The sequence below is a fragment of the Myotis nattereri genome (assembly GCF_964212035.1).
Source record: "Myotis nattereri genome assembly, chromosome: 1".
Classification (NCBI taxonomy): Eukaryota; Metazoa; Chordata; class Mammalia; order Chiroptera; family Vespertilionidae; genus Myotis; species Myotis nattereri.
Genome location: NC_138075.1, coordinates 180,753,038 through 180,767,048, shown reverse-complemented (window position 1 = coordinate 180,767,048; position 14,011 = coordinate 180,753,038). Strand labels below are relative to the sequence as shown.

The following is a 14,011-nucleotide window of genomic DNA, read 5'->3' as shown; positions in this document are numbered from 1 at the left end:
GCCCTGCTCCCGATCGGTCTCGGCTGGACCCCACCCGTGCACGAGTTCATCCACCAGGCCTCTAGTTTCACAATAAGATCACACACTTGGCAGTATAGTCATTGGCAGTATGGCACTGTGTGAAAGCATTGGTCTGAGTGGTAAGAAGACTGGAGTTTCCAACCAGATTCTAACACACTGACTCTGGGCAGGTTGCTTTATCTCTCAGTTCCTCAGAGAGATTGCAGTATGACCCCCACTGCCTGCCAGCCTCAAAGGTATGTGTGCTCAGACATATATGTGCTCTCCATCATGCTTTCTCTGCTTATAATGGTTCCTCTGCCCCCTCCTTGGCCCACACATGGTTCCCTTGACTTTTCAAAAGGCTAGCTCTCTCTCTTCCTTTGGGTCTCTACTTACATATTGATCTCCTCAATAAGCCTTTCCCTGACCACACTGGACAGTCTAACAAAGACCTTCATAGTTTTCACTTTCACAAAACACTCTTCAGTTTTTATAGTGCTTGTCACATTTTTAATATTTTATAATATATACTAGAGGCTCAGTGCACAAAATTCATGCATGGGGAGGGGGGTTCCCTCAGCCCAGCCTGCACCCTCTCCAATCTGGGCTCCCCCTCACAATCCTGGACTGCTGGCTCCTAATTACTCACCTGCCTGGTCGCCCCTAACTGCCCTTCCCTGCCAGCTTGATCCCCCCTCACTACCTCTGCGTGCCAGCCTGATCACCCCTAACTGCCCCTCCTACTGGCCTGGTCACCCCTTACTGCCCCCCCTACTGGCCTGGTCTCTCCCAACTACCCCCCCCCCCCCGCCAGCCTGGTTGCCCCTAACTGCCTCTGCCAGCCTGGTCGCCCCCAACTGCCCGCCCCCTGCTGGCCTGGTCCCTCCGAACTGCACCCCCCTGCCAGCCTGGTCGCCCCACGCATCCTGCTTGTTCAGTCATTTGGTCGTCCCTCACTAACCCCCCTGCCGGCCTGGTCATAGGCAGCCATCTTGTGAGGGCATGAGCGTCATTTTGGATATTACTTCTTTATTATATAGGATTATTTCCGTATTTGTTGCCTATCTCTACCAGTAGACTGTAACTTACTTGAGAACAGAGATTGCAATCAAATTTGCACAACATACCACCAGTGCCTGGGTGCCCAATAAATATTTGTTGAATGAATAAATTAATTAAACAAGATCTGCCTTTCCTCTCTCAATTACCCCTTCTGCCTTTTTCTTTTAATCTTCTCATATCTGAGTTTTTCTCTCATCCTCAAAACACATGCAAGTCCTGCCCTTACAGGAAAAAAAAATTCTCAACCTTACCTCCACTTCAAACCTTCTTTTCTTTTCTTTGAGGAGCTTCCTAAGGGAGCGGTGAGCATACACTATCTCCATGGCCTTTCTTCACAGTCAGTGCTCCGGCCACCCACTGCAGGCTGGGTTTGTCCCACCACCGCTCAGAACTCTCTCTTGTCGATGACACTAAGTCCATGGATTTTCACATGTTTTTTTCTAATTGGCTTCCTTTTCACCACCTCACCTGACACGGTCTTGCCTTTCTGACCACTTCTCACTCTCCTTCCCTGGGACTCTGTTCTCTGCCCTGTGTGTGTTGTTGTCCCCATGTTCTTTGCTTGGCTCCTTCTGTTCTCCCTTCAGTGCTACCTCTGGCCATCCCCATGGCTTGTCCCATCTGTTTACTCTGAACCTGCTAGAGTCCTACTACTCCACAGCCATTCCACAAAAGGTGACCTTATTCTTGATCTCGCCTGAGCTTCATTCCTCATTTCCATGTGCAGTCTGGAACCACCAAGCCTCTCCAGTGGCTGTCTTTCAGATGCCTAGCAATGTCTAGAGCTGGACTTACCTCCCTCCAAATGTGCTTCTCCCCTATCCACTGCCCCGCTGACAGCATCTCCATACTCCAGGTGCCTCAGGAAACAACCTCAGGGTTATCCTTCTCTTCTTCACCTGCCCATCCCATCCATCATTGAAATGAATGGAATCCAACTCCTAGACATTGCTTGAATCCACCCCCTTGCCTCTCAGCTATAGTTTAGCTATCTATCACTAGAGCATTAAAATAGCCCTTATCTGATCTCTGTGACTCAAGACTCTTAGTTTCCTCCATTCTGTTTTCTGAAGCCCAGGTGTGTTGACATTATGCCCAGGCTTAAAAGCTCCCAGTGTTCCTTGTTACTTACATACTTAAGTCCAGAATCCTCAGCACCATGAGTCTATCTTCACGGGAGTCTCTCCTGCTGGAGTTTCTACTCATCCTCCAATCCAATCACACTGACCTACAACAGAGCAAATGCTCTGGACAAGCGTTTGGAGGCGAACTGATTTGTGCTCAACTCCTGTGTCTCATGGCACAGACAGGAAAACTTGGATGAGTTATTTTAAACAGTGGTTATAATTGAACCTATCTCTTTGGGCTCATGGGAGGATTTAAATAAGACAGTGTAGCTGAAGAACTGTTGTCACATCAGGCACTAAGTGCCTGGGACTCATACCCTTCCAGCATTCAGTATTTTGTACTGGAGTTTCTTTCCCCTAGAATGCTCTCCCTGCCTCCTCCTCCCATCTCAAATGCTCTATCTGACAAACACCTACTCATGTTTCAGGATTATGCTCAAATATCGTCTCCTTGTTATAACCTTCCATACCTCTCCCCAGGCAGATGTCTTTGCTCAGCGACATGCTTATTTAACATCATGTACCTTCCTCTATTGTGGTTGACAACAGCATAGAGTTGTGGTGGTTAATAGTGTAGGCTGTAGAGCAGTGATGGCAAACCTATGACACGCGAACTCATTTTTTTGGTTGAGTTTTCTTTGTTAAATGGCATTTAAATATATAAAATAAATATCAAAAATATAAGTCTTTGTTTTACTATGGTTGCAAAGATCAAAAAATTTCTATATGTGACACGGCACCAGAGTTAAGTTAGGGTTTTTCAAAATGCTGACACGCCGAGCTCAAAAGGTTCGCCATCACTGCTGTAGAGCCAAAGTACCTTGACTTTGAATCCCACTTCCTAACTTTGTGACCTTCAATAAGTCACTTAACCACTCTGTGCCTCGATTTTCTCATTTGTGAAATTGCCCATACTACATGAGTTCTTACATGGAAAGGACTTAGTTCAGTACCCAGCAAATAGTATAAGCTTGATAAATGTTAGCTATTTTAGCAATTACTTAGCTATTATGACTGTTCTCTCAGCTACATCTCACTCACCTTTGTATTCCCTGCACATAAAAGAGTGCTTAGCACACCCTAAATGCTTAATTAATACATTTTGAATAAAAGAAGCATGTGGATTCATAGAACTCTTCATAGAAAGATATTTTTGTCTCTAAGAGAGTGTGTTAAATCCTTTCTACCCTTGACATTTCTTTCTCGTTAAAGTCTGACCTAATTAATGCTGCTCAATCTTTCCAGGTCAAGTCCTTTATGGCCGAGTACTTTGGAATCCAGAACAAAACCTTAATTCTGCTTACAAACTCCAGCTGGAGAAAGTCTATCTTTGTACTGGCAAGGATGGCTACGTGCCTTTCTTTGATCCCACGGGGACAATCTACAATGAAGGGCCACAGTATGGGTGCATTCAGCCAAACAGACACCTAAAACACAGATTCTTGCTGCTGGTATGTTAAAGAGATGACACTTGAGTAGATTTTCTCAGTTCTGAGTCCTGTCTAAAGCTAATAGAACTCCACTCTTTATGATTTTATATATTTGTGTGTCTAATATATATATATATATACATATTATTGTTGTTGCTTCTCTTTGATCAGCTGAAATTCTAGTACAGATCTGATGGTATGGTGGATAACAGACAAACTAATATTAATGTCCCAGGAAAAGGAAAGTCTAGCCCAGTGTTTCTTGAGGTGTGGCCCAGAGACCCTGAACATCCTCAGTACTCATTCAGGGAGTCCACAAGGTCAAAACTACGTTCCTAACAGTATGATGACACTTGCCTTTTTCACACTCATTCCTTCATGAGTGTAGAGAGCATGAAAGGTTTATTGATATGATTTCAGATTCCACATTGTAACTAATATTTTTAAAATAGCACTTATCACCTTATTGATAAAAGTTATTGATAAAAGCTATTAAAATATTCTTCCCTTTAAACTGCATAGCTGTGTGAGGTCATTTTCTTCATATAAACAACATAGCACAACTGACTGAATATAGGAGTTATGAGAATCTAGTTCTTTTCTAGAGATTTGCAAAAATATAAAGCAATGCCAGCTCTTTTTTTGGGAAGGTGGGGGTGAATATAGGTATTTTCTCTAAAAAAATATATATATATATATGTTACTTATGTTAATATGTAATGGGTTTTTCACTGCCATTTTAAAATGAATTCGTAAATAGTATTTCTTGATTTTTCAGTGTTAACTTTAATACAGTAAATACTGATAGATACAAACCACATAAACAAAAGACTTTTGGGGTCCTTGATTTTTAAGTGTATAAATGTTCCTGAGACCAACTAGCTTGAGAGTTACTTGCCTAGGATACCCCGCTCTCTGTGTTTTGAGATCACGGAGGCCACCAGGTGTCCTCCCTTGGAGAGGGTGGTGGTGCCCAGAGGCGACCCAAGGAGAGGGCTTCTGCTGTGCATTCTCTCCTGACCGCAACCCCAGGCAGGCGGAGAGGACCTTTCTCTTCCCAGAGACTGCTGCTGGCCAGTCCAGTGGTCCCATCTTTCTAAATCTCTTTTTTTTCCCCTGAAAATCTAGGACCGCAGCCAGCCGGAGGTAACCGATAAGTACTTCCATGACGTGCCCTTTGAGGCCCACTTTGCTTCCGAATTGCCTGATCTCCACGTGGTCAGTAGCATGCCAGGTGTGGATGGGTTTACTCTGAAAGTAGATGCGCTCTATAAGGTGAGTGTGAGAAGAAGGCCACTTTAAAGGCAGCAAGAGGAAGACATATCATCTGTGGACTGTCAGCTTCTTCATACAGCATCTTGCTGGCATGTCCTTTTTATTGTTGTTAAGCTTATCATTCACCCCAAATTTTTACCATCTACCTCCAATACGACAAAGTAATGGTAAATTTATTTAATTTGCATCTAGTCTCTTGTTATTGTACATTCAGGTGCCTACCATATTCTAGTTTTTCCTAATTACTTTTTATATTGCCTGCCTTCTGGGCTCTATTTTCACAAGCATGTGGAAAACATTTAACAGAATCATAAACACAATACAATAATTTAGAATGGCAATAATAAGTAGTATTTGATGAGCAAAAATACTCTAAGCCCCAGTAATAAACAAGAACTTCCAAGATCAAATTCCACTTTTTTCTGTGTCCAAATAGTAATCTATGACCTTAGATTTTAGAACTATTATCACTCTTTGGAAGTTAGTTCAAAATCATGGAGGGTTTCAGTGGAGCCAGATGACATGGCAGTAAAATACTGGATGGTATAACTGCTCAGGGGATGTCCAGGGAATATTCAGATTTAGCAAATTTTTGTCAAGTATCTGCTTATTATGCACAGAGTAGGTGTTTAGTGAATAAAGTATCTTATTATGCACAGAGTGTTTAATGAATATTTGTTGAATGACTATTTTAGCTAAACTTCATCAATAAATAGTAAATTAGCATAACAAAAAATTAAAGGTCCCTGGGAATAAATGTGATTATTAATACTGTTACTTCTCTATAATCAAGGAAGACCAACAAATCATAAGCATTTATCAGCTACAGAGAAATAAATTCTTAGGACTATTCTATACACAGATAGACAAAGAGAAAAAGAATGTGAATAGCTGGACCAGGATCACCCTAATTTAGAAATAAAATGGAATCTATAAACTCCATAATATTTGGTTGAATTCTCTAATGGTAAACACCAACCATTGCAAATGCCTTTCTTGAAATGCATCACTTGCATGTATCCACGGAGGCTTACTAGTATGGTGGCAACTGTCTTTCCATTTCCTTTTGTCAGAGGCATCTGTGGGCAGCAATGACATGCTCGGTTTGTCTCCCGTTTTCCTCCTCCTGCAGGTGGAAGCAGGACACCAGTGGTACCTTCAGGTCATCTACATCATTGGCCCTGACACCCTCTCAGGGCCCCGGGTCCAGCGCTCTCTCACAGCCCCTCTGAGGCGCCACCGAAGGGACCTGGTGGACTCCAGTGGCCGGCTGGCCCTTGCCGATTCCCTCATCTATGACAATGAAGGGGACCAAGTCAAGAATGGCACCAATATGAAGTCCCTCAACCTGGACATGCAAGAGCCCGTTGTAGCTGCCTCTCTGTCCCAAACGGGGGCGTCTATTGGCAGTGCGCTCGCTGCTATCATGCTTCTGCTTCTGGTGTTCTTGGTGGCTTGTTTCATCACCAGGAAGTGCCAGAAACAGAGGAAGAAACCGCCCACAGAGGACATTTTGGAGGAATACCCTCTGAATACCAAGGTGGAGGTGCCCAAGAGGAGCCCCGACAGGGTGGAGAAGAACGTGAGCAGACAGTACTGCACCGTGCGGAACGTCAACATACTGAGCGACGCCGAGGGGGCGTACGTGTTCAAAGGTGCTAAAGTGAAAAAATTGAATCTGGAAGTCAGAGTTCACAACAATTTACAAGATGGAACAGAAGTTTAATGGAGGAGACCCATGTGTATTTTTTTTCTAAAATCATTTTTATAAAACGGGAGAAATACTGGTATTTTTATAATCTTGCAGATGAAAAGGGAAAACTATAGCTTTGAGCAGGGGAAGGCACACATCACTTGCATCAACTCACAACTGAGCTACCTCATTCATCAAAGAACCACTAGAACCCCCAGAGTACTGGAGTCGCTGTTTCTGTGGATCCCAGTTAGTAGTCTCAGTAGCTGCAGTTGCTCCTGGAAGGCCGATCTTCGAAAGCAAGTGTGGTAGTGTTAGGATAGGAGGTAGACCCTTAGGTTAGCTGATGCAGTTCCGAGGAAGGGGAATGGACAGTGGCAGATCTCAGAAAGTGGCCTTCAGGGCCTTTGGTTTCCTCCCGCACTTCCAGCTTTCTTCCACTTGGGCTTTTCCTGGGCCTCTGGACAGCAGAGTTCAAATGGCTGGCACCCAGATTCCATTCAAAATTCTGCTAATCAGCACAATGTTGTATTTCTCATTGCATCCACTTGACAGCCTGCACTCACTCCATGGCCTCTAATTGCACTTTGCCATTTCCAAAGTCCTTTTCACCTGGGGGTTCAAAGTGCTCCAGATACTCACAGGAGAAACCTCGGGCATGGCAGGAGGGGGAGGTGAAACCTACAGAAAGGAGGGGCCTGGCAAGCACCTCAGAGCTATCATGTTTCTGCACTGCACCCTAGTCCCAGGGAGATGTCCTTGTGCCCAACTGGTTGATGCTGCATTGAGGACATGTTGGGACACCTTTCTGTCAAAGGATGCTACAAAACAAGGTCACTGCCCATGACCTTTTTCTGCATCACCATGGATGCTTTAGAAATCTACCACATTTCCTGCTACTCCAGGCTTTGCCCAGTCCAACAATAGACAAGCCCATGTGCTTTGCTAGCTGTGGGGTTTTTATTTGTGCTAGGGTTTCAGGAAAGTAAGTGATGCATTTGAATAAAGCAAATTAGGGTAAAGCCCAGGCCAGAGTGAAATCAGTGAATAGATGCCTACTAATATAAGATAGCAGATAAAGTACTAGTACTCACAGCAGATAAAGGCACCATTCCTGGTACCGTACGTATTTCAGGGATTTCTCTTTGTGGGGGTTCTTTTCTGGTAGCTCAGGCACTTATTTTTTTTTACCATATCAGCACATGACAAGGCCATAAACACCTGGCTTTTAAATGATTTCATGTTCAAATAGCAACTTAACGATTTTGCACATTGTGTACACGCCGCTTGCTGTTGTGTTTCTTTTTGGTTCCTGCCTTATTGCAAAACCATAAGCATGCATGTCTTAAATTGGAGACACCATTTCATTATTCTCTTCCTGATGCCTGGCATGCCATAGTCACTCAGCAAATGACAGCACCCCTGCACCGCATAATATTTGTACTAGAATGACCCAAGCTCTTTGGAACATTCCAAACTGGGAACACTTTGGTACTAAAAGCTAGAAAGAATGAACTCTGAAAGGTTTTCGGCATCTCTACCGTACTCCAAGCTCCTTGAGAGTAGGGCCTGTGTGAGCCGTGACTTTGATTATTCAGCAGTGCCTTGCATATAACAAGCACTCTACAAATATTTGTTGAGTGAACAGGTGACTGGTGTCACAGGTGAGTTATAGAGGAATAAACTTAGAAACGGGAAGTAAGAGGGTATGGTGGTAATATCACAAGGGAAAGTAGAGAGAAAAGCAAAAACTGGCTTCTACTTGGATTATGAAATAATCTCATTGGAACAAAGAAGCACCAGTTAACGTAGACATGAATCTGGCCATGGTCTTAAGGAGGACTGAACAGACAAGTCACAATAGTGCATTAGCAGGAGGTGAGACTGGGACTTGGTCTCCAGAGCAGAACATTAGAGGAATGTCTGACTTAGCATGCTGAGATGAGTGTCAAGTTTTCATGATAGGATGAATTGAGGGAGCCCAGAGCTGGAAACACCTGACTGGTCTGATGCCACTTGCGATAACAAGCAATTTGGGGCAGAATTTATGTACCCGCCTCACAAACCTCCAGAATTGGTGTCTCATGGCTCCCTGCTCACCAGAGGGGCAGACTCTTCTAACAACCTACAGGGCTCATGCTAATTCTACAAGGACAGGAAGTCAGTCATTTGAGGAGCAACTTTGATTTGGTCCTTTATTTATCGTTCCTCATGCCAGATGCTTACACATTAAAGCAACATCTTTCCATTTGCTCAAATATTCATCTTGCACATCCTCTCCATTACTACCAAAGGGGGCATGTGCATGGGAAGAGTGCAGACAGGTGGCAGGGTGAAGCTAGTTGGGAAGCAATGGAGACTGAGATCTCTGCATGCTCCTAGCAGCCTCCATGGAGGAGGTCTTGCGTGACCAGGGCAGCGTCCTGTGAAGACCTTGAGGTAGTGAGTCATCTGTGTGAAAGGAAGCCCTTGGAATAGTCCTGCCCACCTTCCTCTCAGCCCTTCCCCCCACTACATACATGTTCCTGAATGCGGTGCTTCTCTAGTGGATGACACATTACACGGAAAGTGTTAAGAGATGTGAACTTGAGATTGACTCTTTTGATACAGAATTTTGTATTTCATTTGTTTTATACTTCATTTAGGGGTCAGACCATTTGGTGGCTGATGTGGGATTATACTTCAAAACTCTTGCTTTCTGTTCCTGACTTGCTCACTAAAGCCCTGTGTGTGTGTTACTAACCTCTTACAGCATGCCTTTAGGTAAGAGGGAACAAAGCCCCCAGGGGGTTGCTATTTGCTGCCACACACTGGCTGGCTGTGAAGGTTAAAAGAAAGAAGAGTCTGTAGCTGTTTTCCGCCTGCATTGTCCCCGGGCCTCCTGAAGGACTCCTGCAGTCTCATTGGTGGATGGGGAATCATGGTGGAATACATTTGCACAGCCTTCTGACATTCAGGCTCAGTGTCCTGTAGGAATTCTTGTGATTCTTGGATACTGCGCACCTGCTCAGACTGAGTAAAATATTTGTGGTGCTGTCAACCCGATTTCTTGACTCTCAAATGATTTTTGTATTTCCAATACCAATTTGTGTGTGATGAATTTCTGATCTCTTCAATAGCATATGCCACTATATAAATTTGTATTAATAAATGACAGTCTGGTTGCATTTTTTTGTTGTTGCTATGTTCATTTTAGATTATTCATCTCAAAAGACATTGCCATTGAGATGGAAAATCATTTTGCGGCAAAGTTTTTTGGAAAAAGTCCCTCTGAAGCGGGTGAATTTGAGACTCATACTAACTGTGCTAAGAGCATGATAGAGAATTACACATCTCCAGATAATCATAACTCTTTTCTTGCAATCAGTTGAAACCCCAGGACAAAGAGGAATCATTAAAATCTCCATGTGCGATACAATAAGATGATTATTCACACTATATTAGCCTCAAACTTTCTCAGGACAGTGTGATCTAGTGTGAGAATGGCTATGAGCTCTTATGCACACACAAAGGTTCATTTAGTGTCCATAACCCCCTGAAGATGACCAAAGCACCAAATAATAGTTTACCGGCTTATGAAGGGGAAAATGGCAGAGTCCAAATGGGCATTCTGGGCATTCTGCAAGCCTGTGCATTTGTGTGCCTCCCCCCTCTGTGGAATTGTTTTATATGAAAAACAAAAATATTGCCAAGGATGGTGACCAGTAGGGCTCTGTTGGCACCTTTTCATGGTACATTAGCAAACTCAGCAAGACTTGAGAAAGCATGTTTTTATAAAATCTGGGGAAAGGAACCACAGCCGAGCCTAGGATTTCCTTAGATGCTGCCAGGACTTAACTTGAGTTTTACCTCCTCATAATTTCCTGTGATTGTCCCATGCCTCACAGCAGGCTTTAAGCCCTGGGGTGCGTTTCTCTGGGGTCCAGGGAGAAGCTGTATCAGACACCAATCCATGAATTGTTAGGAATGGCTATGAAAATGCTCCCTAAGACCTGAGATTTCATAGCTATAATATTTAGGAAACATGGGAGTAAGTGGCAGAAGATGAGTTCTCATATAAATTTTGCAGTATCTCACAGAGGAGGTTTTTGAAGAAATACTGGGAGCAGGAGAGAGTGACTGTATTGAGCATACCTCATTAGGCTCAACCCCATATACATGTTGATTTTGTAGGTTAAAAATAGTCCTATGTCCGTAGTTTTATATGCTTTAACCTAATATTAAGATGCCAGTAAATGTGGACAAAAGGAACATCCTAACCTGTAGAAAGCGGTAATAAGAATTTATTTGAGAGTAGCCTCTTGGGAAAGATGGCGGCTGTATCAGTGTGTCAGCCACCGGTGGGAGGTTTCTCGTTTGATAACTGCCGCAGAAATGCCGTCTTGGAAGCCGATTTTGCAAAGAAAGGGTACAAGCTTCCCAAGGCCCAGAAAACAGTCACGACCATCGCGGGGGTGGTTTACAGGGATGGCATAGTACTTGGAGCAGATACAAGGGCAACTGAAGGGATGGTTGTTGCTGACAAGAACTGTTCAAAGATACACTTCATATCTCCTAACATTTATTGTTGTGGTGCTGGGACAGCTGCAGACACAGATATGACAACCCAGCTCATTTCTTCCAACTTGGAGCTCCACTCCCTCTCCACTGGCCGCCTCCCCAGAGTTGTGACAGCCAATCGGATGCTGAAGCAGATGCTTTTCAGGTATCAAGGTTACATTGGTGCAGCCCTAGTTTTGGGGGGCGTAGACGTTACTGGACCTCACCTCTACAGCATCTATCCTCATGGATCAACTGATAAGTTGCCTTATGTCACCATGGGTTCTGGCTCCTTGGCAGCAATGGCTGTGTTTGAAGCTAAGTTTAGGCCAGATATGGAGGAGGAGGAAGCCAAGAAGCTGGTAAGCGAGGCCATTGCAGCTGGCATCTTCAATGACTTGGGGTCTGGAAGTAACATTGACCTCTGTGTCATCAGCAAGAGCAAGCTGGACTTTCTCTGCCCGTACTCAGTACCCAACAAGAAGGGGACCAGGGTTGGACGGTACAGTTGTGAGAAAGGGACCACTGCAGTCCTCACTGAGAAGGTCACTCCCCTGGAAGTCGAGGTGCTGGAAGAGATAGTCCAGACGATGGACACTTCCTGAACGGTGTCAGTGGATGGTTGCTCTAGAAGATGGGGGGCAAGAGAGACCCCCCCCCCCCGTAAGACATTCATTTCAGTTTGCTGGTTGAGACCCAATAAAAAATGGAAACCAAATTGGGGCTGAAAAAAAAAAAAAGAATTTATTTGAGCCAGAATTTTGAGGACATGTCCAGAAGCAAGGTCTCAATGGATGAGAAAATGCTCAAGAAAGAAGCAGTTTTATAGTTCTTTAAATACATTTAGAATGAAAGGAGAAAAAGTAAGGAAGGGTATGTGAAATCTACTAGTGGTAGATAAGGAGGTGGAGAGAAAGCTGGGCAATCTCTAGGATTAAATAAGAAGGAAAATGGAGAGATACATCTTTTACATTGGTGGTCACAGGATAGTGAGCATTTAACAATTATAGTGAATAGGGGTGGGATGTGGGCAACAAGATAACAGGGACTTCGGTGTCTTTGTGCTCTGTTGCCAGGGGTCTGCTTTTGAAGGATCTGGAAATGAAAATTATTCTGACATTTCTAAGGTGTATTATCCCAGATGCACAATAGCAACAGGCAGGGTTCCCTTAAGGTAAAGATTAACCTTTTACTAAAGAAGCTGGAGGCCTGGGATATGACTACCCACCATGACTGGCCCACTTAGGAGTTGGCATTCAGACCATCCTGTGTGGTTGCTTGCAATCACTGAGCTTGGCAGACCTGCCGTGATGCTTCCTGAGCTGTCAGGTCTGTGCAGCCCTTTTCATTCACACCATCGTGTATTCCAGAGATCCTGTCCCCACATAAACCCGAGAGAACTCTAACTGGGAGCCCTTTAGAATGGCACATGAGAGGCTGGTAAATTCCCAGGGACAATGTCAAGTAATATTGACATTGGGCACATCTGGCCATCAAGAGCAATCACTCCTTGCCCGGCTGGTATGGCTCAGTGATTGAGTGTCGACCCATGAACTAAGAGGTCACTGGTTCCATTCCTAGTCAGGGCTTGATCCTCAGTAGGGGGCATATGGAGGCAGCCCAATGTTTCTCTCTCAGTGATGTTTCTATCTCTCTACCCCTCTCCTTTCCCCTCTCTCTAAAAATAAAAACATATATATAAAAGCAATCACTTCTTACATTCTCTACCCCATTCAGTCCTTGTAAACCACCCTATGACATGGTTCTCGGTGACTGACCTAGATAATTTTTCTTGAAAATTCCACATGAATCCTGGGATTTCAAGTCTTTGCCAGAGGCCCTCACAAGCACAAATTGGTGTTGCTTGATAATAGTCCACAGCTCCTATAACTTGGATTTAATGCTTGTTGTGAAAAATTCAGTCACTTGGTTATTACAACAAAATAGACCGAGATTGCATCTCTCTAAAAAAAATCTAGCAACATGTTATTCCTGGGCTCATTTGGTTTAAGGCCATTAAGTTCTAAGACCAGTAATTTATAAAAGTTTACTAGAGTCCTAGTCTCTGGGACAACTTTCATAAATTGTTAAAAACCAATTTCAAGATGTCTCCTTTAAACATCCCATTAAAGAATGTGTCCAAAATGAACCCGCACTAGACAGCAGTGGCTCACGAAAGTCCCGTGCTGCGTATTCTGTTTGTCTCCATAGGGATTCTCTGCCTTGTTTATGCCCCAGGAAACCCTCTTTCCTTTCCAAACTGCTTCTCCAAGGCTCCTCTGCCCCTTGGCTTCTGGCTGAGATGGGCCCAATGATGGGAGAGAAGTTGGGATGTGTCTATCCCTCCCCACTGCTTAGCTGTGGTTCTGATGGTGCCTGCAGCCTGCCCAGGCCACAGTCCAGTTCTCAAAGGCGCTGATAAGACTGTCCCTCCCGTATCCAGGCAGGCTTAGAGGCACTTTTGATGTCAAACTTTCCTAGTCTGTGGGGCTTCATCACCACCCATTACTCATTTCCTTATGGATATCCAGTCCTAGTACTTCCTGGTGTGTGCCATACAACCTGTGGAAGTTACCAAATTAAGCTAGTGAGTAAGCATGAAGTAAGTGCATTAGTCAATGTCTGGCATAAGTCATAGGCCCTCAGTAAATATCTCCTTTCTGCACCCATGCTAATCCTAGAAGTTTCCAGAATGAGGCGAGGCTTAGTCTATTGTGGTGACCCCTACAGGGGAGTCGGGAATTAGGATGAAAAACGGAAGACAGAACAGTCATATCTTCTCCTGGCAGAAAGCTCATCACTCTCGATTTGTAAATCTGGTGCAAACCTGGCGGGCTCCAGCTTTTTAAGCAAGGCTGTCTCTCTGCTTTCTCCATTGCGGC

General features: G+C 44.2%; 2 protein-coding genes across 2 annotated transcripts in view; both read left to right on the top strand.

Annotated features, from left to right (window-relative positions):
* FRAS1 (Fraser extracellular matrix complex subunit 1) overlaps positions 1–9,568 on the top strand; it is a gene marked incomplete at its 5' end in the record, with an annotated part of 444,917 nt that extends 435,349 nt beyond the window's left edge. The window contains 3 exons of the mRNA XM_081100823.1: positions 3,438–3,643; positions 4,751–4,897; positions 6,030–9,568. Of these exons, the coding sequence (XP_080956949.1) occupies positions 3,438–3,643; positions 4,751–4,897; positions 6,030–6,623 (947 nt within the window). The 3' untranslated portion in view covers positions 6,624–9,568. The remainder of the gene's footprint in view (positions 1–3,437; positions 3,644–4,750; positions 4,898–6,029) is intronic.
* On the top strand, positions 9,567–11,850 carry LOC308525943 (proteasome subunit beta type-7-like). The gene has a single exon (XM_081100809.1). It carries the CDS (start codon positions 10,901–10,903, stop codon positions 11,732–11,734), a length of 834 nt encoding a protein of 277 aa, XP_080956935.1. The 5' UTR covers positions 9,567–10,900; the 3' UTR covers positions 11,735–11,850.
* The last annotated feature ends 2,161 nt before the right edge of the window (positions 11,851–14,011 follow it).